The sequence below is a fragment of the Lepus europaeus genome, chromosome 10, assembly GCF_033115175.1.
Source record: "Lepus europaeus isolate LE1 chromosome 10, mLepTim1.pri, whole genome shotgun sequence".
Lineage (NCBI taxonomy): Eukaryota > Metazoa > Chordata > Mammalia > Lagomorpha > Leporidae > Lepus > Lepus europaeus.
In genome coordinates, this window is record NC_084836.1 from 95,183,533 (window position 1) to 95,209,568 (window position 26,036).

At 45.6% G+C, this 26,036-nt stretch overlaps 2 protein-coding genes across 8 annotated transcripts in view; one reads left to right on the plus strand and one right to left on the minus strand.

The window, feature by feature from the left end:
- SHLD1 (shieldin complex subunit 1) overlaps nt 1-26,036 on the minus strand; it is a 121,309-nt gene that overhangs the window by 80,131 nt on the left and 15,142 nt on the right. The window contains exon 3 of one of the 7 annotated variants that reach the window (XM_062203893.1): nt 12,735-14,346. The exons of 5 other annotated variants lie outside the window; for them this stretch is intronic. In XM_062203893.1, the coding sequence (XP_062059877.1) occupies nt 14,279-14,346 (68 nt within the window). In that variant the 3' untranslated portion in view covers nt 12,735-14,278. Of the gene's footprint in view, nt 1-12,734; nt 14,351-26,036 lie in introns of those variants that run through there. One more of the 7 variants, XM_062203891.1, reaches the window with a different exon arrangement.
- LOC133767849 (proteasome subunit beta type-3-like) lies at nt 8,902-9,608 on the plus strand. Its single transcript, XM_062202289.1, has one exon. The coding sequence runs from the start codon at nt 8,944-8,946 to the stop codon at nt 9,559-9,561; it is 618 nt and encodes a 205-aa protein (XP_062058273.1). The 5' UTR covers nt 8,902-8,943; the 3' UTR covers nt 9,562-9,608.

The window sequence follows — 26,036 nt, forward strand, 5'->3', positions numbered from 1 at the left end:
TCCATAGCTTTATTCTATTCAGACCCTTGGTGGATTGGAATGATGCCACCCACACTGTGAAAACAGATTTCTACAAACACCTTTGCAGACGCATATAGAAGCCAGGTTTTACCAGCTATCTGGGCATCCCTTGGTCTAGTCAAGTTGACACATAAAATGTACCATCACTCATTCCTCTTAGGTTCTACTTTATGCAGATACTATATGAAGTCTACATGATTTGAATATTTCGAGGCTCACTGGGTTTTCCAACCTCTGCTGCTGCTAACACTTGCTGCTTAAAAATGTGTTGCAAATGTGTGCTTTCATAGTGACTCTTTATTTATGTGCTTATTTCTTTATTTATACCTCTACCTTTTCCATTCAAAGATGGAAGGTAGCTTTAAGGACACACAAAAGTTACCAAGATGACAAAATATAGAACCAAGAAAAACAAGGAAGAAAGAAACCCTAAATCTCTGGAATGTGGAGGGGAAAAGGTATCATTTCCCAGAGAAAGAAATCAGGACACAGAGCTGCTACATGACTTTCTGAAGGTATGAGATGTCAAAAGCTACCAGTCTGCACACCCTGGGAGGCAGTGGTGGTGCCTCAAGTAGCTGGATCCCTGTCACCCACCTGGGAGTCCTGGATAGTTCCCAGCTCCTGGCTTTGGCCTGCCCAGCTCTGGTTGTTACAGGCATTTGGAGAGTGAACCAGCAGATGGAGGACTTTCTCTCTGTCTCTGTCTTTCTTTGTGTGTGTGTGTATGTGTCTTTGTGTGTCTACAATGTCACAGTGCCAGTCCCTATTCTGAGAACTTTTTAAGCACTTTCCAAGCAACATTGTACTTTGTGATGTAGTACCTAGTGTTATTCAAATTTTTAAAATGAGAACTGAGGTCACAAAAGATAAAGTCCTTGGCCCCAAGTCACAGGGCCAGTAGATAGCAGATCTGATCCCAAACGGTTTGACTACTGACACCACCCCTAATGAGAATGACTCCAGAGATGCAGTGCAGACAGAGGTCACCAGCAGGAAAGCTGGGCCTGGAGGAACACAGATGTCCTTCCACGGAGCTGGGAGGATGAGAAGAACATGTATGGTGGTGGATCGAGGAGAACGCAAGGAAAACCACGAACTCAGCTTTAAGACAAAGGAAGGAAGGCTCTAAATCCTCCAGCTGGACGTGCCTTTCATTGGGATCCTGGCCACCTGTTGGGCAGGAGAAATTCCTTCAAGTGCTCTCACAAGGGGTTAGGACTCTGATTTGTATCCCAAACCAATCTTATCTACAGGAGAGCATAACAAGATAATCATAGTGATTTTTAAAACAGCAATTGCTTTTCTCCTATGGTAAGTTTACAGCCATCAATAAGGATTTTCTGAGCACATCCTATGGACCAGGCACTGTACTAGGCACAATGATTTTGAACACAGAACTTGGTAAGGAAGATACAGGATTTCCATGATATATTCACTATTCAGTAAATGTTAGGAACTCCCTCCCTGAATGTTCAATAGAGCATGCCTCATAATTCTCGCATCTCTAGGATGCAAGTGGGTCTCAATCTCATTATACATTCCTGTTAAGAGTCCTCTCTTCCTCCCTAGGTCTTCAGAGCCCACTCCTGCCTTCTGCAGCAGTCCTGCCCGAGACAACTTTGGCCTGTGGCTTCTTTCTTTCTTTCCTTCCTTTTTAGATTTATTTATTTATTTATTCAAAAGGCAAAGTTACACAGAGAGTGGGAGAGACAAAGAGAGAGAAAGATTCCATCCACTGATTGGGCTGGGCCAGGCTGAAGCCAGGAGCCAGAAGTTACATCTGGGTCTCTCACATGGGTGGCAGGGGCCCAAGGATTTCCAATGCTTTCCAGGAGCATTAAGAGAGAGCTGGAGCAGAAGTGTAGCAGCTAGGACTTGAACCCATACGGGTGCTCACATGGGATGGCAGAGTTGGCTTTACCCACCACACCACAGCGCTTGCCCCTGGCTTTTCTTTCATCAACTCCTGACCTCTGAGGGAGTCTCAGATATCTTCAATTCTCCCCTCTCCAGGCCACTGACAGGATGGTACTCCCAGCTCCTTTGTGGAAATGAACCCTGGCAAATCTTTCTGGGCAAGTAGTTGCGATTAGGAGCACTGCTTGATGCTTGCCACTTCCAGGGCAGACCTTGACCTGCCAACGCGAGGCCCTCCAGTTCCCTTTTTCCTTCCACATGGCAGTGATAACATTTGGGATGGTGGCCCAGCATGACCTTCTAGCACAAGTAAGAAATGAATTAGTGGCTGGCGCTGCAGCTCACTTAGCTAATCCTCCACCTGCAGTGCCGGCACTCCGAGTTCTGGTTCCAGTTGGGGTGCTGGTTCTGCCCCGGTTGCTCCTCTTCTGGTCCAGCTCTCTGTGTGGCCCAGGAGGGCAGTGGAGGATGGCCCCAGTCCTTGGGACCTGTGCCCGCATGGGAGACCAGTGGGAGGCACTTGGCTCCTGGCTTCGGATCAGATAGGCGCAGCACGCCGGCCGTGGCGGCCATTTGGGGGGTGAACCAACGGAGGGAGGACCTTTCTCTCTGTCTCTCTCTCTCATTGTCTAACTCTGTCAAAAAAAAAAAAAAAAAAGGAAAGAAAAAAGAAAGAAAGACCACATCAGTTTGTACCCACGCAGAAACGCAAAGTGTAAATATACTGTTTCAGTACTAGTTATAGCATCACTGCACATTAGACAACACATTAAGGACAGATCCCACATGGGATGTAAGCACACAGTGACTCCTGTTGCTGACTTAACAATTTGACACTCCTGTTCATGGCGTCAGTAATCTCCCTAGGCTCTAGTCATGAGTTGCCAGGGCTATGGAAGCCTTTAGAGTTCACCGACTTCGATCTTATTCCGATAGGGTCATAGTCAAAGTGGAAGTTCTCTCCTCCCTTCAGAGAAAGGTACCTCCTTCTTTGATGGCCCCGTTCTTTCCACTGGGATCTCACTCGCAGAGATCTTTCATTTAGGTCTTTTTTTTTTTTTTCTTTTCCATGGTATCTTGGCTTTCCATGCCTAAAATACTCTCATGGGCTCTTGAGCCAGATCCGAATGCCTTAAGGGCTGATTCTGAGGCCAGAGTGTTGTTTAGGACGTCTGCCATTCTATGAGTCTGCTGTGTATCCCACTTCCCATGTTGGATCTTTCTCCCCCTTTTTGATTCTATCAGTTAGTATTAGCAGACACTTGTCTTGTTTGTGTGATCCCTTTGATTCTTAGACCTATCAGAGCCATCGGTTGTGAACTGAAATTGATCACTTGGACTAGTGAGATGGCATTGGTACATGCCACCTTGATGGGATTGTATTGGAATCCCCTGGTACATTTCTAACTCCATCATTTGGGGCAAGTCTGATTGTGCATGTCCCAAATTGTACATCTCCTCCCTCTCTTTTTCCACTCTTAAATTTAACAGGGATCGGCCGGCGCCGTGGCTCAACAGGCTAATCCTCCGCCTTGCGGCGCCGGCACACCGGGTTCTAGTCCCGGTCGGGGCACCGATCCTGTCCCGGTTGCCCCTCTTCCAGGCCAGCTCTCTGCTGTGGCTAGGGAGTGCAGTGGAGGATGGCCCAAGTCCTTGGGTCCTGCACCCCATGGGAGACCAGGAGAAGCACCTGGCTCCTGCCATCGGAACAGCGCGGTGCGCCGGCCGCAGCGCGCTACCGCGGCGGCCATTGGAGGGTGAACCAACGGCAAAAGGAAGACCTTTCTCTCTGTCTCTCTCTCACTGTCCACTCTGCCTGTCAAAAAAAAAAAAAAAAGAGAAAAAAAAAAAAAGAAAAAAAAAATTTAACAGGGATCACTTTTCAGTTAAAATTTAAACACTTTGTGTTTCTGCGTGGGTACAAACTGATGTGATCTTTACTAATTATATACTGAATTGATCTTCTGTATATAAAGATAATTGGAAATGAAAAAAAAAAACCTGGTGTTAAATTGGAAATGGCATAGAAAATTAATTTTTTTAAAAAAATATTATGTAGGATCTCTGTCTTTAATGTGCTGTACACTGTTATTTAATGCTATAACTAGTACTCCAACAGTATTTTTTTTCACTTTGTGTTGCTATATGGGGGCAAACTGTTGAAATCGTTACTTAATATATACTAAACTGATCTTCTGTATATAAAGAGAATTGAAAATGAATCATGATGTGATTGGAAGGGGAGAGGGAACGGGAAAGGGGAGGGTTGCGGGTGGGAGGGAAGTTTTGGGAGGGGGAAGCCATTGTAACCCATAAGCTGTACTTTGGAAATTTATATTCATTAAATAAAAGTTTAATTTAAAATAAATAAATGAAAGAAAGAAAGAAAGAAAGGAAGGAAGGAAGGAAGGAAGGAAGGAAGGAAGGAAGAAAGAAGGAAATGAATAAGCTTTAAACCACTTAGAATTGGAGGCTGGTTTGTTACCAAAAGCTGAAGTTAGCCTTCCCTGACTGACATAGCCTTTCAACGATGTTCAAAATTTCTGGTCCACAGAGATCATTCTTTTGTTCTTTTCCAGAACATAGATAACAGATAAGATGAGAGATGTAGAAATAGACATACATATATAGCTATAGAAAGAGCCATATGTAGGTATCTATAGATAGAGATACCTGTTTTTTTCTTGATATATTTTAGAGTTTGAGGTGGGAAGAAGAGGATGGAATACGTGCCCTACTAGATACCTCAGTCTAATCTCTGTATGTAAACTATTTTAATCAGAAGTAAAGATAGGGGCCAGCTGCTGCCTGAGATGCTGGCACCCCATATGGGCACTGGTTTGAGTCCCAGCTGCTCCACTTTTTTTTCCTTCCTTCCTTCTTCTTTTTATTTCTTTTTTTCTTTTCTTATCTTCTTTATTTATTTAAAAGAGTTATAGAGAGGGAGAGAGAGAGAGAGAGAGAGAGAGAGAGAGAGAGAGAGAGAGAAAGATTTTCCCATCCATTGGTTCACTCCCCAATGGCCACAATGGCCAGCTAGCACTGGGCCAGGCCATGGCCAGGAGCCAGCAGCACTTGTGCCATTCTCCACTGCTTTTCCCAGGCCATTAGCAGGGAGCTGGATCAGAAGTGAAGCAGCTGGGACATGAACTGGCACCCATATAGGATGCTGGCATCACAGGTAGTGGCTTTATCTGCTGTGCCACAATGTCAGTCCCCATCTGTTCCATTTCTGATCCAGTTCCCTGCTAATGCACCTGGGAAAGTAAGAGAAGATGGCCCAAGTGTTTGGGCCCCTGCACACATGTGGGAGACCTGGATACAACTCCTGGCCCCTGGATTTCGCCTGGCCCAGCCCTGGCTGCTGCCAGCATTTGGGGAGTCAATCAGTGGATGGAAGATAGCTAGATTGCTTTGTTGTAAGAAAAGGCTCTCCTGTGCAGCATTTGATGTTTAGCTTCATCTCTAGTCTTTATCTACTAGATGCCTGTAGCACCGCCCCCACACAAAACTGTTTCCTTACATTGCCAAACACCCCAAGGAACAAAATCACCTTCAGTTGGGAACCACTATTCTAGCTATAATCACAGAGACTGAAGGCTTCTCTTACAGAATTGGTCATTGACTTTCATGAGACCTAAGATATTATCAAGACTATGTATTGCCGGCGCAGTGGCTCAATTGGCTAATCCTCCGCTTTGCGGCGCCGGCACACCAGGTTCTAGTCCCGGTTGGGGCGCCGGATTCTGTCCCGGTTGCCCCTCTTCCAGGCCAGCTCTCTGCTATGGCCCGGGAGTGCAGTGGAGGATGGCCCAAGTGCTTGGGCCCTGCATCCTCATGGGAGACCAGGAGAAGCACCTGGCTCCTGGCTTCGGATCAGCGTGATGCGCCGGCCGCAGCAGCCATTGGAGGGTGAACCAACGGCAAAAAGGAAGACCTTTCTCTCTGTCTCTCTCTCTCTCTCACTGTCCACTCTGCCTGTCAAAAAAAAAAAAAAAAAAAAAAGACTATGTATTAAGATAAATGTTGTTCCACTTCCACATAACTAGATCTAAGACTAATCAGTCCAGGGACTGGCGCTGTGGCATAGTGGGTAAAGCCGCCACTTGCAGTGCTGGCATCCCACATGGGCGCCAGTAGCTCTCTGCTATGACCTGGGAAAGCAGTGGAAAATGGCCTTGGGCCCCTGTACCCACATGGGAGACTCAGAAGAAGCTCCTAGCTCTTGGCTTCAGATCGGTGCAGCTCCGCCCATGGAAGCCATTTGGGAAGTGAACCAGTGGATGGAAGACTTCTCTCTCTCTCTCTGCCTCTGGGTAACTCTGCCTTTGAAAAGGAAGGAAGGAAGGAAGGAAGGAAGGAAGGAAGGGAGGGAGGGAGGGAGGGAGGGAGGGAGGGAGGGAGGGAGGGAAAGACTAATCAATCCAGTCCAGATTCTACTGTTTAGGGCAATGATGTCTCATCACCTTTTCCAGAACTACTTCTGGGGCGTGAACCTTGGGTTTGTGAGTATCCTTTTAAAAGACTTGGACGAAGTTAAGGCAAAATTTAAAGGAATGTGGTACTTACCCAACAGAAAAATGGCCAGTCACCAACTCCTTCCCTCCCTATATGTCCATGCTATTCTCCCATAATGAGTTGAGTCAGGGGCAGGCATTTGGCACAGCTTGGGATGGCTGCATCCCATATCATCGTGCCTGTCCTGGTTCTACTTCCAATTCTAACTTCCTGCTAATGTGCACCATAGAGGCAGCAGATGATGGCTTAAATACTTATGTCCCTGTCACCCACTTGAGAAACCTAGATTGAGTTCCAGGCTCTTCGTTTCTGCCTGGCCCATCCCTGGATATTTGAGGCAGCTAAGGAGCAAACCAGTGGATAGAAGATCTCTGCCTGTCTGTCTCCCTGACTTCTGAATTAAAAATGAAAATAAATAAAAATTTAAGAAAGAAAGAAGACCTGAGTCAATACCCTCATCCCTTAAATGTGAGCTGGCATGTGACTATTCGGACTCATAGAATACAACAGAAGTGAGCCTAGCCTGTAGGAGAACTGGCAGTTCCTGCTTTTCTTCTCTTGGGAGGCTCACTCTTGGGATTTGCCCTGTCATAACTCAGCCATCATGTTGCTAGAAGCCTGAGGCACACCGGCATGGAGAGGCCATGTGTGACCACTCCTGCTGATAGCCCAGCTGGCTCCCAGGTGGTGGCTAACATCAACTGTCAGCCAAGTGAGAGCAGCCATGAAGTTTCCAGACCATGCAAGCCCACAGGTGACTGCAGCCCCAGGCAACATCATAAAAACCACCAAGCTGAACCAATTCAACCCACAAAATCATGAGCGATAAGACAACAGTTGTTTCAAATTACTAAGCTTTGAAGTAGTAAGGCAACAAAAGATAACTAAAACATGACCTCTGATACAAATGCTGTTAGGGACAGAGACAAAGGGTCATGTACATGTGTGGGAGGTCTATAGTCCAAACAGTAGCCCCAGAACAGACTGAACAAAGGCTTGTGACAATGGTACATCCTATTGTGACAATGGTACATCCTAGGACTACACAGCCAGGAGATTGTAATTCTTGAGTATCCCAGAGATGTCAGTAAAATCAAGTGACTGAATGTTCATGATGAATAGTGAAGTTATAATAATGTGCCTTAATTAGTCATGCCCTTAGTCAAATCTTACTTCCTGAAACATGCATTTTCTGTGACCATCACCATGGCAGATACTATTAATAAGTGCCACAGGGAGGGAACCAGAGTGCTGGGTTTCATATACATTATGCTTTAAAAAAAAAAATCATTTATTTATTTGAAAGGCAGAGTGACAGAGAGAGAGAGAGAGAGAGAGCTGGAGAGAAACAGACCTCCCATCCACTGGTTCTCTCTCCCCAGATGGCCACAACAGCCAGGGCTGAGCCAAGCTGAAGCCGGGAGCCAGGACTCTTACCCCCCAACACACCCCCACCACCACCCCACACCCCTACCCACCTGGTGCCCAAGTACTTGAGCCATCTTCTGCTGCTTTCCCAGGCACATTAGCAGGGAGTTCTGATATGGGATGCCTGTGTTGCAAGCAGTGACTTAACCCATTGTGCCACAGAACTGGCCCTACACACATTATCCTTAATCCTCTCAACAGATTGGCACCCTCATCTCTCCCCTCCCTTCTTTCCTCTCTCCCTCCTTTCTTGCCTCCTCCTTTCCTTTTTTCTAGTTCATAGATATAATTCTTTATTTTTTATTTCATAAATGTGAATTTACAAAGTGCAACTTTGTTCCTTTTTTCTTTTTTTCACCAAGAAGGGTAGTTCTAAATTTTTAAAATCACTTTATACATTGTTAAATGAATAAAGCTTTCTGTCTCTACTTTGAGCAAAAATAGAACCCAAAGTCCTGTGTCTGTTTTTCTTCCCAGTACTTAATAGGCTGGAAGACACTCGACAATCCTTCTCATTTTCCTGGCTAGTGGCAAACAACTTCAACTTCTCATGCCTGTTGAGAGCTGAGTTAATATTTGGAAAGTGATATGCAGATTATAGTCTAAAACCAGGAGAGACCAAGTATCCTTCACCTCACTTCCCCTGTTGTAACTTACCCCGCATGTTTACCCAGTGTCAATCATGTGGGGGCACACCCTGTCACCTCCCCCACAGGTGAAACCTCCAACTGATCACAAGCAGGAAGACTGCCTGCACAGACCAAACAGCTTCAGGCAGTGGCAAGGGCTATGGCCAGGACTGAGCAGCAGGAAAGACATTAAATTTCGATCCTTCTGTAAGCTTCCTGTAAGGCACCCCAAGCACAGTATTCAACATAGAGCATGCACTGATTGAGCACCTACTGAATAAACATAAAGCACTGACTAGAAACAGTGTGGCTGTATGGAAGTAATTTAAGACCATTGCATTCCTTGTGTAGGAAAATATATGGAAAAGGCCAGATCGGATTTACTGGAATTGGCGGCCGCAACTGTGGGTCCTAGCACACCGCAATCATGTCTATTATGTCCTATAACGGAGGGGCCGCCATGGCCATGAAGGGGAAGAATTGTGTGGTCATCGCTGCGGACAGGCGCTTCGGGATCCAGGCCCAGATGGTGACCACAGACTTCCAGAAGATCTTCCCCATGGGTGACAGGCTGTACATCGGCCTGGCCGGGCTCGCCACCGACGTACAGACGGTTGCGCAGCGCCTCAAGTTCCGGCTGAACCTGTATGAGCTGAAGGCAGGCCGGCAGATCAAGCCTTACACCCTCATGAGCATGGTGGCCAACCTCCTGTATGAGAAACGGTCTGGCCCCTACTACACGGAGCCAGTCATCGCCGGCTTGGACCCAAAGACCTATAAGCCCTTCATCTGCTCTCTGGACCTCATCGGCTGCCCCACGGTGACTGATGACTTTGTAGTCAGCGGCACCTGCGCAGAACAGATGTACGGGATGTGCGTGTCCCTCTGGGAGCCCAACATGGACCCAGAACACCTGTTTGAAACCATCTCCCAAGCCATGCTGAATGCGGTGGACCGGGACGCGGTGTCAGGCATGGGAGTCATCGTCCACATCATCGAGAGGGACAAAATCACCACCCAGACACTGAAGGCCCGGATGGACTAACCTGTTCCCAGCGTCGCTTTGTTTTCCTTTTCTTTTTGTTTTTATAAAATAAAAAAAAAAAAAGAAAGAAAGAAAGAAAATGTATGATGATCTGATATTAACGGCTCCTATTGACCTCACAACATTCAACTCTACATATCAAAGAAAATGTTCATCTATGTAGCCAATTTCAAATTTGTTTTCCCACTTTCTGAATCCTGTTAATTCCTATTTTACTATACTACTGTCTTGGGATAGCTGTGGGGAGTCACCAGGCAATTTATATTCAGGAGGTGCAAGTTTTGAGAGACAGGACATTTCAATTAACCCATTCCTTGAAGGAAGAAATCAAGACTTCCATAGGCTTGGCCACAAAGATCAATGAACTCAAATTCAAATTTAGGGAATTAGCTGCAAGTTAATAGTCAGTGTTACAGTGGGGGAACCATAGGGTATTTCCCAGAGATACCACAAAGCAACAACAGGGGAAGTACCCTTAAATCATAATTAAGCAATTATCTGTTTCTTATTTTGACTATTTATTTATATCCTCTTAATAATACATCAATAATACTAGTAACAGTGGCCAACGCATCAATTAAAAATACTTTTACACTTTATAGGTAATTTTTTTTTTTTTTTTTTTTTTTGGACAGGCAGAGTGGATAGTGAGAGAGACAGAGAGAGAAAGGTCTTCCTTTTTTACATTTTTTTTTTTTTTTGACAGGCAGAGTGGACAGTGAGAGAGAGACAGAGAGAAAGGTCTTCCTTTGCCGTTGGTTCACCCTCCAATGGCCTCCGCGGTAGCGCGCTACAGCCGGCGCACCGCGCTGATCCGATGGCAGGAGCCAGGTGCTTATCCTGGTCTCCCATGGGGTGCAGGGCCCAAGGACTTGGGCCATCCTCCACTATACTCCCTGGCCACAGCAGAGAGCTGGCCTGGAAGAGGGGCAACCAGGACAGGATCGGTGCCCCGACCGGGACTAGAACCCGGTGTGCCGGCGCCGCAAGGCGGAGGATTAGCCTAGTGAGCCGCGGCGCCGGCCAACTTTATGGTAATTTTGAGAGTGTTCATGATGAGAAAACTCTGAGGACTAGTAATAAAGTTATGAAAATGTTTCCTGTAAGACCTATATCATTATTTTGTATTATTGCTCCTCTGCCTTGGGAAATGCTACTTTCTATTCCTTAAGTCATTATTTCTAGCAGCACACAGAATGTTATGGCTTCAACAGCTAATCTTTACATGGAGGATTCTGACACGGGGAAATAAGTAGATACCTGCTGTTTACTGAAGAGATGGTCTTTTCTTTCATGAGTTTGCTCACTTTTATGAGTTCTGTGCAGCTATGAAATTTATATGGCCTGATTTTGTCCCCTCGGATTTTAACATTACATCTTATTTTCCCAACTAGACCATCGACTCCTTGAGTACAGGATTCATTTGCTCCCATTGTTTCGTATCACCCTCAATCTGTAGCAGGGTGCAATAAAGACAAGTTAAAAATGGTTTCACTGGGCTGATTATAAGCCCCATAATAAACACATTATTACACAATACATTCTCACAGGTATGGGACTACTTCAAGTTAACTGGGCTCTTTCATCAAAAGATGGTTTGTAGAAAGTACACAGGAACATCTTGGAAACACAAATCAGAGCATTTTGCAAGTGAGAAGGCATCTGTTGACAAATACCATGTTCCCAATGAAGATATTATATGGGAACAAGATGAGAAAAACCTGCCTATAATTATATCCAAAGTTAGCAAAAGACACACACACACACCCCACTCAAAGTGAATGTAAGGAAGTAATTCTATAGCTACTTTGGATCAGTGTTCATCAGAATAACCTCTCTGTATGGGTTCTGTCACAATACGAATCACTTTTTGCTTAGAATTGAGCAACATAACTGGGTCTCCTGGGTGGAACTCAACAAAGAAAGTCCAGAAACCAACCCTAGCAATGCCACTAGTACTAACAGCAGCAGAGGAAGTGCCAGCCAGCCTATACTAAGTGGACTCCAAGTGTCTCAATGAATCCTCACGACAACCTGCGAAGCAGACACAGATGAAGAAACTGAGCAAAGGGAAATGGAGCAACTTGCCCCAGGTCAGAAAGCTAGTGGATGCAGACAGAGACAAGGCTAAACCCAGACCAGCCTAGCTCAAAATCAAAAATAAAAATGTAGGGTCTGGCGCTGTGGCATAGCAGGTGAAGCCACCACCTGCAGCACTGGCATCCCATATGGGCACCAGTTCAAGTCTCAGCTGCTCCACTTCTGATCCAGCTCTCTGTTAGGGCCTGGGAAAGCAGTGGAAGATGGTCCAAGTACCCGGGCCCCTGTACCCACGTGGGAGACCAGGAAGAAGCTCCTGGCTCCTGGCTTCAGATCGGCACAGCTCCGGGCACTGTCCAACTGGGGAGTGAACCAGCAGGTGGCAGACCTCTTTCTCTCTGCCTCTGCCTCTCTGTTACTCTGCCCTTCCAAATAAATAAATAAATTTAAAAAAAAAAAAAAAAAGATTTGGATATCAAGAAAAGCCAAAGCCAGGTCTCTTTTTAAAAAAAAAAATTTTTTTTCACAGGCAGAGTGGATAGTGAGAGAGAGTGACAGAGAGAAAAGTCTTCCTTTTTGCCGTTGGTTCACCCTCCAATGGCCACCGTGGCCAGCGCACTACGGCTGGCACACCGCGCTGAACTGAAGCCAAGAGCCAGGTGCTTCTCCTGGTCTCCCATGCGGGTGCAGGGCCCAAGCACTTGGGCCATCCTCCACTGCACTCCCAGGCCACAGCAGAGAGCTGGCCTGGAAGAGGGGCAACCGGGACATTATCCGGCACCCCGACTGGGACTAGAAACTGGTGTGCCGGCGCCGCAGGCAGAGGATTAGCCTATTGAGCCGCGGCGCCGGCCCATTTTTTAAAAAATGTTAAAAATTAGAATGTAGAACACATTGTTGAAAAAGTAGGGGAACATTTAAAACCAGAGGAAAGAGATACAATTAAATAAATAGCATTAAGACAACTGGCTCCCTTTTGAAAAAATGACAAAGGTATAACCCCACCTCATACCTTATACCTAAATAATTCTAAGTAAAAAATTAAAGCTTAAAAACACCAGAAGGTAACAATTTATATATTTATGATTATATTATATGATATATTACATATATTATATTATGATTGTCTACACATTACACCAGGTAGCATTCCTGCCACCCACAGGGAAGACCTGGATTGAGTTTCAAGCTCCTGGCTTCAGTTCCAACCTAGTCCCACCAACTGCATGTATTTGCGGAGTGAACTAGCAAATGGGAGATTGCTCTCACTCTCTACCTCTCAAATCAATTTATATATTTATAGCACTAGAAAGAAGCATTTAGCCTAGCAGCTAAGGTACCTGTGTCCCATATCAGAGAGTCAGGGTTCAATATCTGGACTCCAACTCCTGACTCCAGCTTCCTGCCAATGCAGACCTCAGGAGGCAGCACTAATGGTTCAAGTAACTGGGTTTCTCCACCAAATGGGAGATCGAGATTGAATTCCTAGCTCCTGGCTCTGGCCACTGCGGGCATTTGGAGAGTGAACCAGTCAGAGCACTGTGTGTGTGTGTCTCTCTCTGTCACTCAGTCTCAGATTTTTAAAAATATTATGCCAAATCATAGACTTTAATTTGTACAGTTGACTATATAAGAATTTAAAATCTCTATATATCAAGAAAACACATGTTTATTTATAATTGTCAAGAGACAAGCTAAGCTAATTACCATTAATAGGAGGATAGTTAAAAAGTTAATAGTATATTCATACTCCAGAATGCTTTGTAGAGACCTCAAAAAGACTGAGATACTGACATTAAAGAATAACTGTGATTGAATGTGGACTTTTAAAAGGCAAGTTGCAGTATACCATGTTTTTTAGAGATTATTTTTGTTAAAATCTATGAATAAACAAATGTACTAAAATATATAAATTTGCATGCCCACTGAGGTGTATTTATGGGCACATTTGAAAAAACACCAAGATCCTAGACAGGAAATTTTGAAAAAGAAGAACTAAGTTGGAGGATTCATACTTCCTGATTTCAAAACATAGCTACAGTAATCTAAACAGTGTGGTATTGTCATGAAGACAGATACATAGACCGGTGGGATAGAAAACCAGACATGGTTACATGATCTTTGACAGGGATGCCAAGACCACTTGATGGGGAAAAGAAGGTCTCCTCAACAAACAGGGCTGAGAAAATTGGATTCCCACACGCAGAAGAATGAGGCTGAACCATTATCTTACTTCATATACAAAAAATTAACTCCAAATGGATGAAAGATGTCAACGTAAGATCCCAAACTATAAGACTCCTAGAAGAAAACACCGTTGAAAAGCTTCATGACACTGAATGTGGCACTGATAATTTGGATGTGGCATCAAAAGCACAGATAGCAAAAGCAGAAACAGACAAATGGTACCACAGTAATCTTAAAAACTGTAAAAACAGGCCAGCGCCGTGGCTCAATAGGCTAATCCTCCGCCTTGCGGCGCCGGCACACCAGGTTCTAGTCTCAGTCGGGGAGTCGGATTCTGTTCCGGTTGCTCCTCTTCCAGGCCAGCTCTCTGCTATGGCCCAGGAAGGCAGTGGAGGATGGCCCAAGTCCTTGGGCCCTGTACCCGCATGGGAGACCAGGAGAAGCACCTGGCTCCTGGCTTCGGATCAGCGCGGTGTGCCGGCAGCAGCGGTCATTGGGGGGTGAACCAACGGAAAAGGAAGACCTCTCTCTCTTTCTCTCTCTCTCTCACTGTCCACTCTGCCTGTCAAAAAAAAAAAAAAAAAAGAAAAGAAAGAAAGAAAGAAACTTTTGAAATTTATTTTATTTATTTGAAAGATAGCCATTGGTTTACTCCCCAAATTCCCACAACAGATGGAATCAGGTCAGGCCAAAGTCAAGAGCTGGGAACTCAATCCTTGTCTTCCATGTGGGTAGCACGGACCCAAGTACTGAGCCATCCCCTGCTGCCTCCCAGGGCGCACATTAGCAAGAAGCTGGAATGGAGAGAGGAGCCAGTGCTTAAACCCAGGTACTTTAACATGGGATGCAGGTGTACTAGGTGGCAATTTAACCCCTGCACCAAATGCCTGTCTCCAAACTTGAAAACATTTGTACATCAAGGGATACAAACAAACAGAGAAAAGGCAAACTATAGAAAGGGAGAAAATATTTGAAAATCATATATCAGATATAGAACAATGTCTAGAACATACAAAGAACTCCTGTAAGCCAATAACAAAAAATTAAGTAACATTTTTAAAAACAGGCAAAGGATTTCAATAGAAATTTCTCCATGTCTATTGTTGATAAGACAAATGGCCAACAAGCATTTGAAAAGATACTCAACATCACTAATCACCAGAAAAATGAAACTCACACCCATTTAGTATGGTCACTGTCCAAAGAACAGAAAGTGAGAAGAGTTGAAGGATGCAGAGCAACTAAACTGTGCTCTGTTTGGCAAAACCACATTGTATATTTTTCCAACTTGTATATTTTTCTAAGTTGAGTTTTGAGAGTTCTGTTTATATTCCAGACACTGGTCCTTTGTGAGATTTGGGATTAGCAAATATTTTCTCCCAGTCTGTAACTGGTCTTTTCATGATCTTCACAAGGGCTTTCACAGAGCAAAAGTCTGAGAATTTTCATGAGATCCAAAAATATTTATCAATTTGTTTTGGCTACTGTAAGGGTGGAGGCTTCCCAGGCCAGGGTGTCTGGTGCAGTGCTGTCCCGCCTGCTGGTGCACCCCAGAGAATGTGGGCAGGAGAGAAGACTCTGGGACTCAGGAAGACAAGAGACCTCAGGCCTGGCTGTTGGTTGCACTGGCAGAATCCTCTTGCATGTGGTCCCCTGAACACTTGGGGATCACTGAGCAGAGGAGGAAAGTCTTGGGCAGCTAAGCAGTAGGGGACAGTGCTTTCCTAGGCCACTTATTTTTAGTGGCCTTATTCCTATCAATGCCCCTTTTTGGGTGCTAGGCTTCCCTGGTGATGTTGGACGGGACAACCAGTCTATCCTGGGGAGATATGAGCCTAGCTGGCAGGTCAGGATTCACTGGGTCTGGTCACTTTCTTCAGCTGAGGAGGAAGACATGAGACACCTGGCCACTACATTCTTCCTCCAACCCTGGGGCCCCTGACCAGTTCACCTTCTTATCATATCTCAGAGTTCTCCTTTAGTTGTTTCTTGCATTTCCAAGATGTAGACTTATACTCAGCAGGGAAAAGCAAGGAGAAATAGGATTGTGCCATCTTGTTGGAAAAGATGTTCCAAAACATATTTTAAATCTCACACTTTTTAATGCTACTGTAATTTCATCAAAGCAGAGAAACTTAAATCCTCTGGTCCTATCTTTGCCAAAAAAAAATACAAGTATGAGACAGCATTGTGATACAGCAATTAAGCTGCCACCTGGGCACCCACATGCCATATCAAAATGCCTGTGTTCAAGTCCCAGCTTTGCTTCTGGTCCAGCTTCCTGTTAAGCAGCAGTGATAGCTCAAGTAGTTGGGTCCTCACCACCTACATGAGAGACTTGAATGGAGTTCTGCCTGGCTATTGAAAGCATATGGGGATTGAACCAGCGAATAGACAATCTCAATCTCTCTCTCTCTCTCTCTCTCTCCCTCTCTCTCTGGTGCGCATGCATGTCTTCTGCCTTTTAAAAATAAATCCAAAAGTAAATAAATAAAACTTTTTAAAAGCACTTTTCGCTTGGCAAATGTACAAAGAAAAATGAGATGTCACTGTTTATGCTTGTCTTCTAGCCTGCCATTGACCAAGCAGGATAAATGGAAAAAGTTATATAATGCACACCTAACAGTGGTGACCTGGAGGCAAATTAGTTGCTCAGATTTCAGTCAAGTAAACAAACCTCTAAGAGCTTTAACTTTTACCTCTAGTGCACAGATTAAAGGACAAAGGCTTCACCCACCTGATACACATTTGCCAGGCAGGCTGGGGAACGTGCACAAAGCAGACGCTGGAGGGCAGCAGACATTGCTCAATGGCAAGATGGCCCCGTGCACCAACTCCAGGCCAAGGCTCAGAGCAGCTGCTGTTACCGGCTAAAAAATGTGGAGTATTATTTTAATCCCTTTTCCCCCAAACTCTACTTCTAAAATTGTGTTGGTCCATGAATGACTTCCTCATATTTTTACTTATACTGTGCCTGACATTCTCTAATATTTTCTAAGCGCGCTTTGTAAAAGAAAATTCTGGCGCTCATTTCAGCAGCTCACACACTAAAACTGGAATACTACAGGAGGTGAGCACAGCCCTTGCACAAGGGTGACAAAGAAAGAAAGAAAATTCTAGACAAAACAGTAACAATATACTGGGAAGATGTGGGGGTATATGTCTGGTTATTAGTATTTAAATTTGCCCCTCAGTTGTGTTATTTTATAAGCAAGAAATAAAAATCTCACAATACTACAAAATGTGATAGGAATACGTTTTCCTTAAGAAAATAGCTTCAAGAGGCTGGTGCCATGGCTCACTTGGTTAATCCTCTGCCTGCGGCGCCGGCATCCCATATGGGCACCGGGTTCTAGTCCTGGCTGCTCCTCTTTCAGTCCAGCTCTCTGCTGTGGCCCGGGAGGGGAGTGGAGGATGGCCCAAGCGCTTGGGCCCCTGCACCCACATGGGAGGCCGGGAAGAAGCACCTGGCTCCTGGCTTTGGATTGGCACAGCGCCGGCTGTAGCAGCCATTTGGGGAGTGATCCAACGGAAGGAAGACCTTTCTCTCTCTCGCTCTCTCTCTCTCTCTCTCTCTTGCTGTCTATAACTCTACCTGTCAAGTAAAAAAAATTTTTTTTAAAAAGAAGATAGCTTCAAAAGTAATCTTTAGGGGTAGCCTTAAGGCCATAATCTGATGCGCTATTATTAGAGAAATATTTGCTGACTAAACAACTCAACTGGGAAAACACTTTCTACCTGATGGTTAACACAGGTGTAACATTCCACCCTCATTGCATTATAGCTCCTTACAACCATTCGTTTCTCTACTATTTTCTTTTAAAGGAAAAAAAAAAGGGGGGGGGGGGTAGTGTTTTGCAAGATACTAGTTTGTTCTAGACTAAACAATTTCCAGATGAGAGTTAAATCTGCAGAATCAGGGCCAGTGCCATGGCTCACTTGGTTAATCCTCCGCCTGCGGCACCGGTATCCCATATGGGCACCAGTTCTGGTCCTGGTTGCTCCTCTTCCAGTTCAGCTCTCTGCTGCGGCCCGGGAAGGCAGTGGAGGATGGCCCAAGTGCTTGGGCCCCTGCACCCAGGGGGGAGACCAGGGGGAAGCTCCTGGCTCCTGGCTTCGGATCAGCATAGCTCCAGCCATAGCAGCCATTTGGGGGGTGAACCAACGGAAGGAAGACCTTTCTCTCTGTCATTCTCTCTATAACTCTACCTGTCAAATAAATAATAATTTTTTAAAAATCTGCAGGACCCACAGAAGAGTATTTGCTTTTTTTCTTGAAAGCTTCCTGATACTATCACACATACATACTATCACACACACACTATCATATGCATATACCATCAAACCCAACCACAATCACAGACACATATCTGTGCCCAAGACCAAGTACAGATTAAATCTGATGACAAAGTCACAAACTGATGAGCAAGGCACCATGAGAAATATTTAAAATCTTAGCAAGTTTCACATACATGCTTTTCATTTATTCATTCAAAGAGCCTTTACTGAGCACCTACTGCGTGACAGACATAACACCCCTAGGTGTCTAGGTTTAGCAGGCAACAGCTACAGTCACTGTGTGATTAGAGAAGGCAGAGAGCGAATCTCTAGTCAAGCATGGAGGACCCAGGAATGAATAAAAAAGCACTTACCCTTAAAACACTGTTCCAGTAAACTGGGTTTCGTAACTTCAAGTAAGTTAGCACCCAGCTATCAAAAACTCCATGGAGGGGTGGACACTGTGGCACAGCAGTTAAGACTCACTTGGGACCCTCAAATTCCATATTGGTGTCATCTGATCCCTCTCTTTCTGCTTTTCAAACACATAAACATTCAGATAAATAAAAAATAAAAATTCCAGGGGGTGAAAGGGCAGCCAATCAGCATACAAAAAGCAACTTCAAATGGCAAGGAGCCAAAAATAAGAAGACTTCTGGAGGGGCCAGCGCCGTAGCACAGGTTAATCCTCCACCTGCGGCGCTGGCATCCCATATGGGCGCCGGTTCTAGTCCCAGCTGCTCCTCTTCCAATCCAGCTACCTGCTAATAACCTGGGGAAAGCAGCAGCAGAAAGCCCATGTGCTTGGGCCCTGCACCCATGTGGGAGACCCAGATGAAGCTCCCAGCTCCTGGCTTCGGCCTGGCTCAGCCCTGGCCATTGCGGTCATTTGAGGAGTGAACCAGCAGATGGAAGATCTCTCTGTGTGTGTGTCTCTCCCTCTCTCCTTCTGTAACTCTGCCTCCCAAATAAATAAATCGAAGGAAGGAGGAAAAGGGAGGGGGAGGGGGAAGGAGAAAAAGGAGGGGAAAGGATAAGGGGAGGGGGAGGGACAGAGGGAGGGAGAGGTAGAAGAGCAGTAGTAGTTCTGGAGCCAGATGAAAAAATGTCTTCTGTGTAGATAGTTACCAAGGGTTCCACTCATTCCAGTAAATGGAGTTAAAATTCCTGACTTGCTTTCTTCCTTGGATTTTAACAAATGAAGCTGGATTCAGGGCCAGCTGTGGAGCAGCGGGTTAACGCCCTGGCCTGAAGCACTTGCATTCCATATGGGCGCTTGGCTGCTCCACTTCCAATCCAGCTCTCTGCTGTGGCCTGGGAAAGCAGTGGAAGATGGCCCAAGTCCTTGGGCCCCTGCACCCGCGTGGGAGACCTGGAAGAAATTCCTGGCTCCTGGCTTCAGATCAGAGCAGCTCCAGCTGTTGCGGCCAACTGGGGAGTAAACCAGAGAATGGAAGAGCTCTCTCTCTCTCTCTCTCTCTCTCTGCCTTTCCCCTCTCTGTAACTCTGATTTTCAAATAAATAAATGAATCTTTTTTTAAAAAAAGAAAGAAACTGGACAAAAAAAATGAAGCTGGATTCTACCTAGTGAGAAGTGAAGTGAGAAGGCAATGCCTTCTCTCCAGGTGGTCCGCAGGCAGTTATAGCTTCTTCCAGACAGAGAAAAGCAGTATTAAGGGAGAGCTCAGTGAACAGAGGGTGCAATGCTGGTCAAGTGAACCAGGAGTTACCAGCACCTGCTAACAGTGGGCAGACATTCCGTTAGTAGACAGAGTAGCAGGGAACCACAGTGGTCTCTGCAAATATCCAAAGCCTGACACCGAACACACAGTATTTAACCACATGTGGACAATGTATTTCTTTCAGTGTTCTGCTTTTGAAGTCAGCCTGACCCACGCTTAACTCTGAGCTTCCCATCATTTTTTGTGTGACATGTTAATATATAACCAGGGGCTGGCGCTGTGGTGTAGCAGGTAAAGCCACCACCTGCAGTGCCAGCATCCTATATCGGCGCCGGTTTGTGACCCAGCTGTTCTACTTCCAATCTAGCTCTCTGCTATGGCCTGGGAGAGCAGTGGAGGATGGCCCAAGTGCTGCACCCGTGTGGGAGACCTGGAGGAAGCTCCTGGGTCCTGGCTTCGGATTGGCTCAGCTCCAGCCATTGTGGCCATTTGGGGGTTGAACCAGCAGATGGAAGACTTCTCTCTCTCTGCCTCTGCCTCTCTGTAACTCTGCCTTTCAAATATATATATATATTTTTTTTAATTTATATTTATATATATATTTATATAAAACCAGCCTCTCTCAGGCTCCATTTCCTCATGGGTAACATGGAGATCATAATAGTCTTTATGGGGGCTGGTACTGTGGTATAGCAGGTAAAGCTGCTGCCTGCAGTGCTGGCATCCCACATGGACACCGGTTCGAGTCCTGGCTGCTCCACTTCCAATCTAGCTCTCTGCTATGGCCTAGGAAAACAGTAGAAGATGGCCCAAGTCTTTAGGCCCCTGCACCCGCATGGGAGATCCAGAAGAAGCTCCTTGCTCCTGCCTTCGGATCAGCACAGCTCAGGCCATTGTGGGCAATTGGGGAGAGAATCAGCGGATATTAGATCTCGATCTCTCTCTGCCTCTCCTTCTCTATGTAACTCTGACTTTCAAATAAATAAATAAATCTTTAAAAAAATAGTCCTTATGTACTTCTTGGGGGTGGTTGTGATAACTAACAGGAACAATGCGTGTGACAAGTAATTGGCAATGCAGTAACAGCACCACTTGGGATCCCACCTCCCTTCTCAGGGTACTGGGCTCAAGTCCCAGCTCTGGCTCCCAATTCCAGCTTCCTGCTATGTGCACCCTGGGAGGCAACAGGTGATGGCTACAGTAGTTGGGTCGCTGCCACCCATGTGAGATATCCAGATGGAGTTCCTGGTTCCTAACTTGGCTGGCTCAGCTTTGGCTTTTGTAGGCATTTGGGAAGTGAGCCAGGGAGGGGATGGAAGTTCTCTCTGCTCCGCCCCTCTCCCAAATAAATAAAATATTTAAAAAGGAATATTGCATGCAAAAAGGCCTGAATTGCAAGTGTACAACAAATGATATACTATCAATTTGTTGGTCTTCTCTTGTGCAGTGTTGTCTTAGAAATATATAGCAGTGAACAAGACTAGTGATGGCGCTTGGCAATTATAATCAGATGGCTTTCTTAGCCTTTAAGAAGACACAGCTGAATGACAAGGCATAATGAATGCTCACTTGGAGGAAAGCTGTCAGGGCAGACCACGAGGTCACAGCTGTGCACCTGGACTCTGCAGATAAGTGCCCTGTAGATGTAGCTGGTGATGGGAGCTTGGCCTGTTTTCTCAACTCAGTTGGGATTTCTTTTTAAAACTGTAACTGTAGGCAAAGCGCATGGAAGTAAACAAGTCTCTCTTCTCACAATAGGTGTCCTTGGAGTTCAAAAGTGAGGAACAAGGAGAGATGCCACAGATGGCAAAGAACATTCTCGAGCTTTTCAAAATAATTCCTCTGTTAAGCTGCTATCATCTCTGTGTCTATTTAATGTAATCTACAACCTAGCATTCTAAAAGACAGAATTCTGCTATTAATCCTAAAAAGAAGCGGGTGGGGTGGGGTGGGGAATACTAAAGTTGTAGTTAGAAGTAGCATTATCCAGGAAAGAGGGATTACCAGGTTACTACATGACTTCAGCTGATTTTCTTCATTATCCAGGAGCTCGACTTCTCCATGGGGAAAATGAGAGGACTGGGTGAGCTTGGGGGCTCTCAAACCCCTTTTGCTTACCTGGAAGCCCATGGTGTACATGAGCTGAGAGGATGCACAAGGCTGGCGAGACCAAGGCATCCACAAACTCAAGACCCCCTCCCAATCTCAAGCCTGTAGTTCTTATAGGGCTGTCTGGAGCATTGTTTGAAAACAACCAGACTAGTAGAGCTGCGCCACCTGCAGTGTCAGCATCCCATATGAGCACTGGTTTAAGTCCCAGCTGCTCCACTTCTGATCCAGCTCTCTGCTATGGCCTGGGAAGGCGGCAGAAGATGGCCCAAGTCCTTGGGTCCCTGCACTCATGTAGAAGACCGGGAAGAAGCTCCTGGCTCTTGGCTTAGGATCAGCGCAGCTCTGGCCATTGCGGCCATCTGGGGAGTGAACTAGCAGGTGGAAGATTCTCTCTCTCTCTCTCTCTCTCTCCCTCTCTGTAACACTGCCTTTTAAATAAATAAATAAATAAATCTTAAAACAATAAAAAAAAAAAAAAAGAAAACCACCAGCCCAGAGGGATAGCCTCAGTCACACTCAGGGTTTATCCTTCGCTGCTCGGGCCACTCAGTTTGGACACATTGCTGCCTTCCAACAGCAAAATGCAAAGAATTCAAATTCCTGTTTTGGAATAAAAATTCAGCCTTAGATGACTGAATCTGTACAACTCAACCCAGGAAGGGACAACAAATGCCAGGATGCACCTGCCATTCAGAATATTCGAGTCTTCCAAATGGAACCCAGAAACTTGGTTCTCAGTCACTGTCTCTTTCTTTGCTTTCTTCATCATATTTTAGGAGCAGTTTATGGGGTACTGACTGATTAGCTAGCTACTAGATTGGAGACCACTTAATTCACTGACAAGAAGGAAATGTCTTTATATTTACATGTCTAAAACGTACCCTGAATCATATTTTAAAATAATACATCCAGAATTTTATAATTGTTATATAAATTATACTTTGAGTTTTGGGATCTAAGAGTTTATAATTGCTTTTTTTTTTTTTAAGATTTATTTATTTATTTGAAAGGTGAAGTTACAGAGAGGCAGAGAGAGAGAAAGGTCTTCCATCTGCTGGTTCGCTTCCCAAATGGCTGCAACAGCCAAAGCTGGGCTGATCCGAAGCCAGGAGCCAGGAGCCAGGAGCCAGGAGCCAGGAGCTTCCTCCAGGTCTCCCACACAGCTGCAGAGTCCCAGTGAGTTGGGCCATCTTCTACTGCTTTTCCAGGACATAGCAGAGAGCTAAATGGGAAGTGGAGCTAGATGGGAAGTGAGTCTCGAAGTGCTAACCATATGGGATGCCAACACTGCAGACGGCGGCTTTACCCACTACACCAGAGCACCGACCCCTCTAATTGCTTTTCTACAGGAATAAAATTTTATAGAATTGTAAAGAGATACCACATAAATTATAGAGAGGAAAAAAGACAAATCTTCATCTATTCTTTAATATTAAAATTCCTTAGATGGAGGCAGGTGTTTGATGCAGAAGCTAAGATTCCACCTGGGACGCCAACATCCCCTATTGGAATGCTGGGGTTCAAGTCCTGGTTCTGTTCCCAGTATTGGTTTCCTGCTTATGCACATCCTTATGCAGCAGATGATGGCTAAGTACTTGAGTCCCTGCCACACACATAGGAGACTTGGAATGAATTCCAGGTTCCTGGCTTTGGCCTGACCCGGCCCATGCAGTTGCAGCATTTGCAGAGTGAATCAGAGGATCTTTGTCTCTTTGTCTCAATCTCTCTTTCAAATAAATAAAATAAGAAATTTTAAATAAATAAATGCTTTGGATAAAATGCCTAAATACACAGGTTATAAAATGGCCTTTGAAGACTGAGTTGTTGACAAATTCCCACAGAAGAATAAAGGGGCATTAAACCACCATTTACTTTAAACTTATAGCCATCTGCCGGTGGGAGCCTTTAATCATCAAAGACCTATTGTGTTTAATATTCCATCCACTGCATACATTCAACAAATTTCCCTGACATTGCTCTTAGAAGTTCAAGTCTGAGGAAAGGGCCGAGATTTCCTACATCATACAAAAATGTCTAAACAACTTCAGGGGGACCTTTTGTCCTGTATTAGAAAGCACTTGGGAGCACTCCAGAACAAAAGTGCCCTGGGGCCCTGACAACATCTGCCACAGGAACCGCCCCAAGACCACCAAGCTACCGGGTACTAGGGCTGTGCCTCCGGGAAACTTTTGTGACCTTTATTTTGAGAGGTCCAACCAAGATTATTTGTCCTTTAAATTGGTTCTTCCATTGTGTATACCCCTAGCCAGCAACAAAAGTGGAAGGAAACGAGTATCTTAACAGGGATTTCAAGCCCATCAACAAGTCTGGGCTTGGGCCTAATTGATGGATTCAATTCCACAGTGTCTGGAGTGGCCTGGAGTTGTTGGAGAGGTGGAGGAGGGGAGCACATTTCAAAGAGGGGGACAGTCAGTGAAGGCACCAAGGGTTGGTTTAGCCCGAAAACCAAAGTCGCAGACAGAGGCCACTGGGGGCCTATGCTCAGTTGGCACACACCTGTAGGGCCGTACCCATTGTTAAAGTACTGCTGTACTGTACTGGTTGTTAAATCATTGAACAGATGCTGGGACACCGGATTAGAGAGTCCTGCAAAGAAGGCAGAGGAGCTCTGATTGGAGCTGGCAGGGAAGAGCAGTACGGAACAACATCTCAGAGGGATTCAAACAGAGGAACGTGATAGAGACTGTCCCAGGAAGACCTTATGGCAGCAGGGTCTTCTGTCTTATTTCATCAGAAGGGGCAGGGGAGGGGCCTCATAACCCTGCCTCTGGCTTGGGTGTAAACTTTATTCCATCAGTGCTTCATGAGAAGTGGCTGCCTGCCTGGGAACTTCAGGACAAATTGTTTATTTTATTTTATTTTATTTTATTTTATTTTATTTTATTTTTTGGACAGGCAGAGTGGATAGTGAGAGATACAGAGAGAAAGGTCTTCCTTTTTGCCTTTGGTTCACCCTCCAATGGCCACTGCGGCCGGCTCATCACGCTGATCTGAAGCCAGGAGCCAGGTGCTTCTCCTGGTCTCACATGCGGGTGCAGGGCCCAAGCACTTGGGCCATCCTCCACTGCCTTCCCGGGCCATAGCAGAGAGCTGGCCTGGAAGACGGGCAACCAGGACAGAATCCGGCGCCCCAACCAGGACTAGAACCCGGTGTGCCGGCGCCGCAAGGCGGAGGATTAGCCTGTTAAGCCACGGCGCCGGCCACAAATTGTTTATTTAGGCAATATGGCACTATATGGCCTGTTCTTACCTCCTTTACATACCTGACTGAAATGATCCAGGCTTTGTGGGTTTTTCTGACTAATACTCCTGGATTTTAACCAACCCATTCACCTCTGGGAAAGTGCTCATAAAGTCTTTTGTCTCTTGCCACTTAACCTCCCTCCAGGGCACAAATAGTGAAAACGGTAGTTGGGCATGTAAGGTAAAGACAGAGAAGTGTCCATCAGGTTTGGCTCCGGGGGAAGATCATTGACATATGAGCAACCGCAGGCTCAGTGCAGGGGTCACAGGGAGCAGAGGCCACATGCGCGGGATTGGGGAACAATTAAAAGAAGAAGCAGTGGAAAGAAGGAACGCAGGTAGCTCCCTCAAAAAGCCTGATTGGGAAGATCAGGACAGTGCTAGGTCCATGGCCAAAGGCAGCTGCAAGGGAATCTTTACAAAAGTTACATTTAAGCCTGGTCCACATTCTTACGACCTAGCTTTTGCAGTGGCCCCTACTGCCACCCTTCTTGGGCCACCCTTCTCCTGCCTACTATTCTTCCAGAGGTCAGAACCTCAACCTTGAAGGTGGGACCTTGATACCCACCAGTAAGACACCTGCACAACTGGATGCCACCTGCCTGGTTTCTGAGTATTTCTTCTGGCTTAGCTATTGCCATCAGTAGGCTATTCCACTGCATTAGTGTGGACCCCATCTCCTTGCCAACCATGTTCCCGGCTTTTGACAACAGGGATGAGTTGACTGAATCCTAATGGTCAGCTCCTGGCTCTTATTTCATTCAGTAGCTGGAGGAGCCAGATCCTTGGTTCACCTTCAGACCTCCCTCACCTTCCCCCTTTCCACTGTAAGCAATCTGCCACACTCTGCCAGTTCTCGAGACAGCTGTATTTTGAGCCAAGTACAAGCTTCATAAATGTGGCCAACAATGT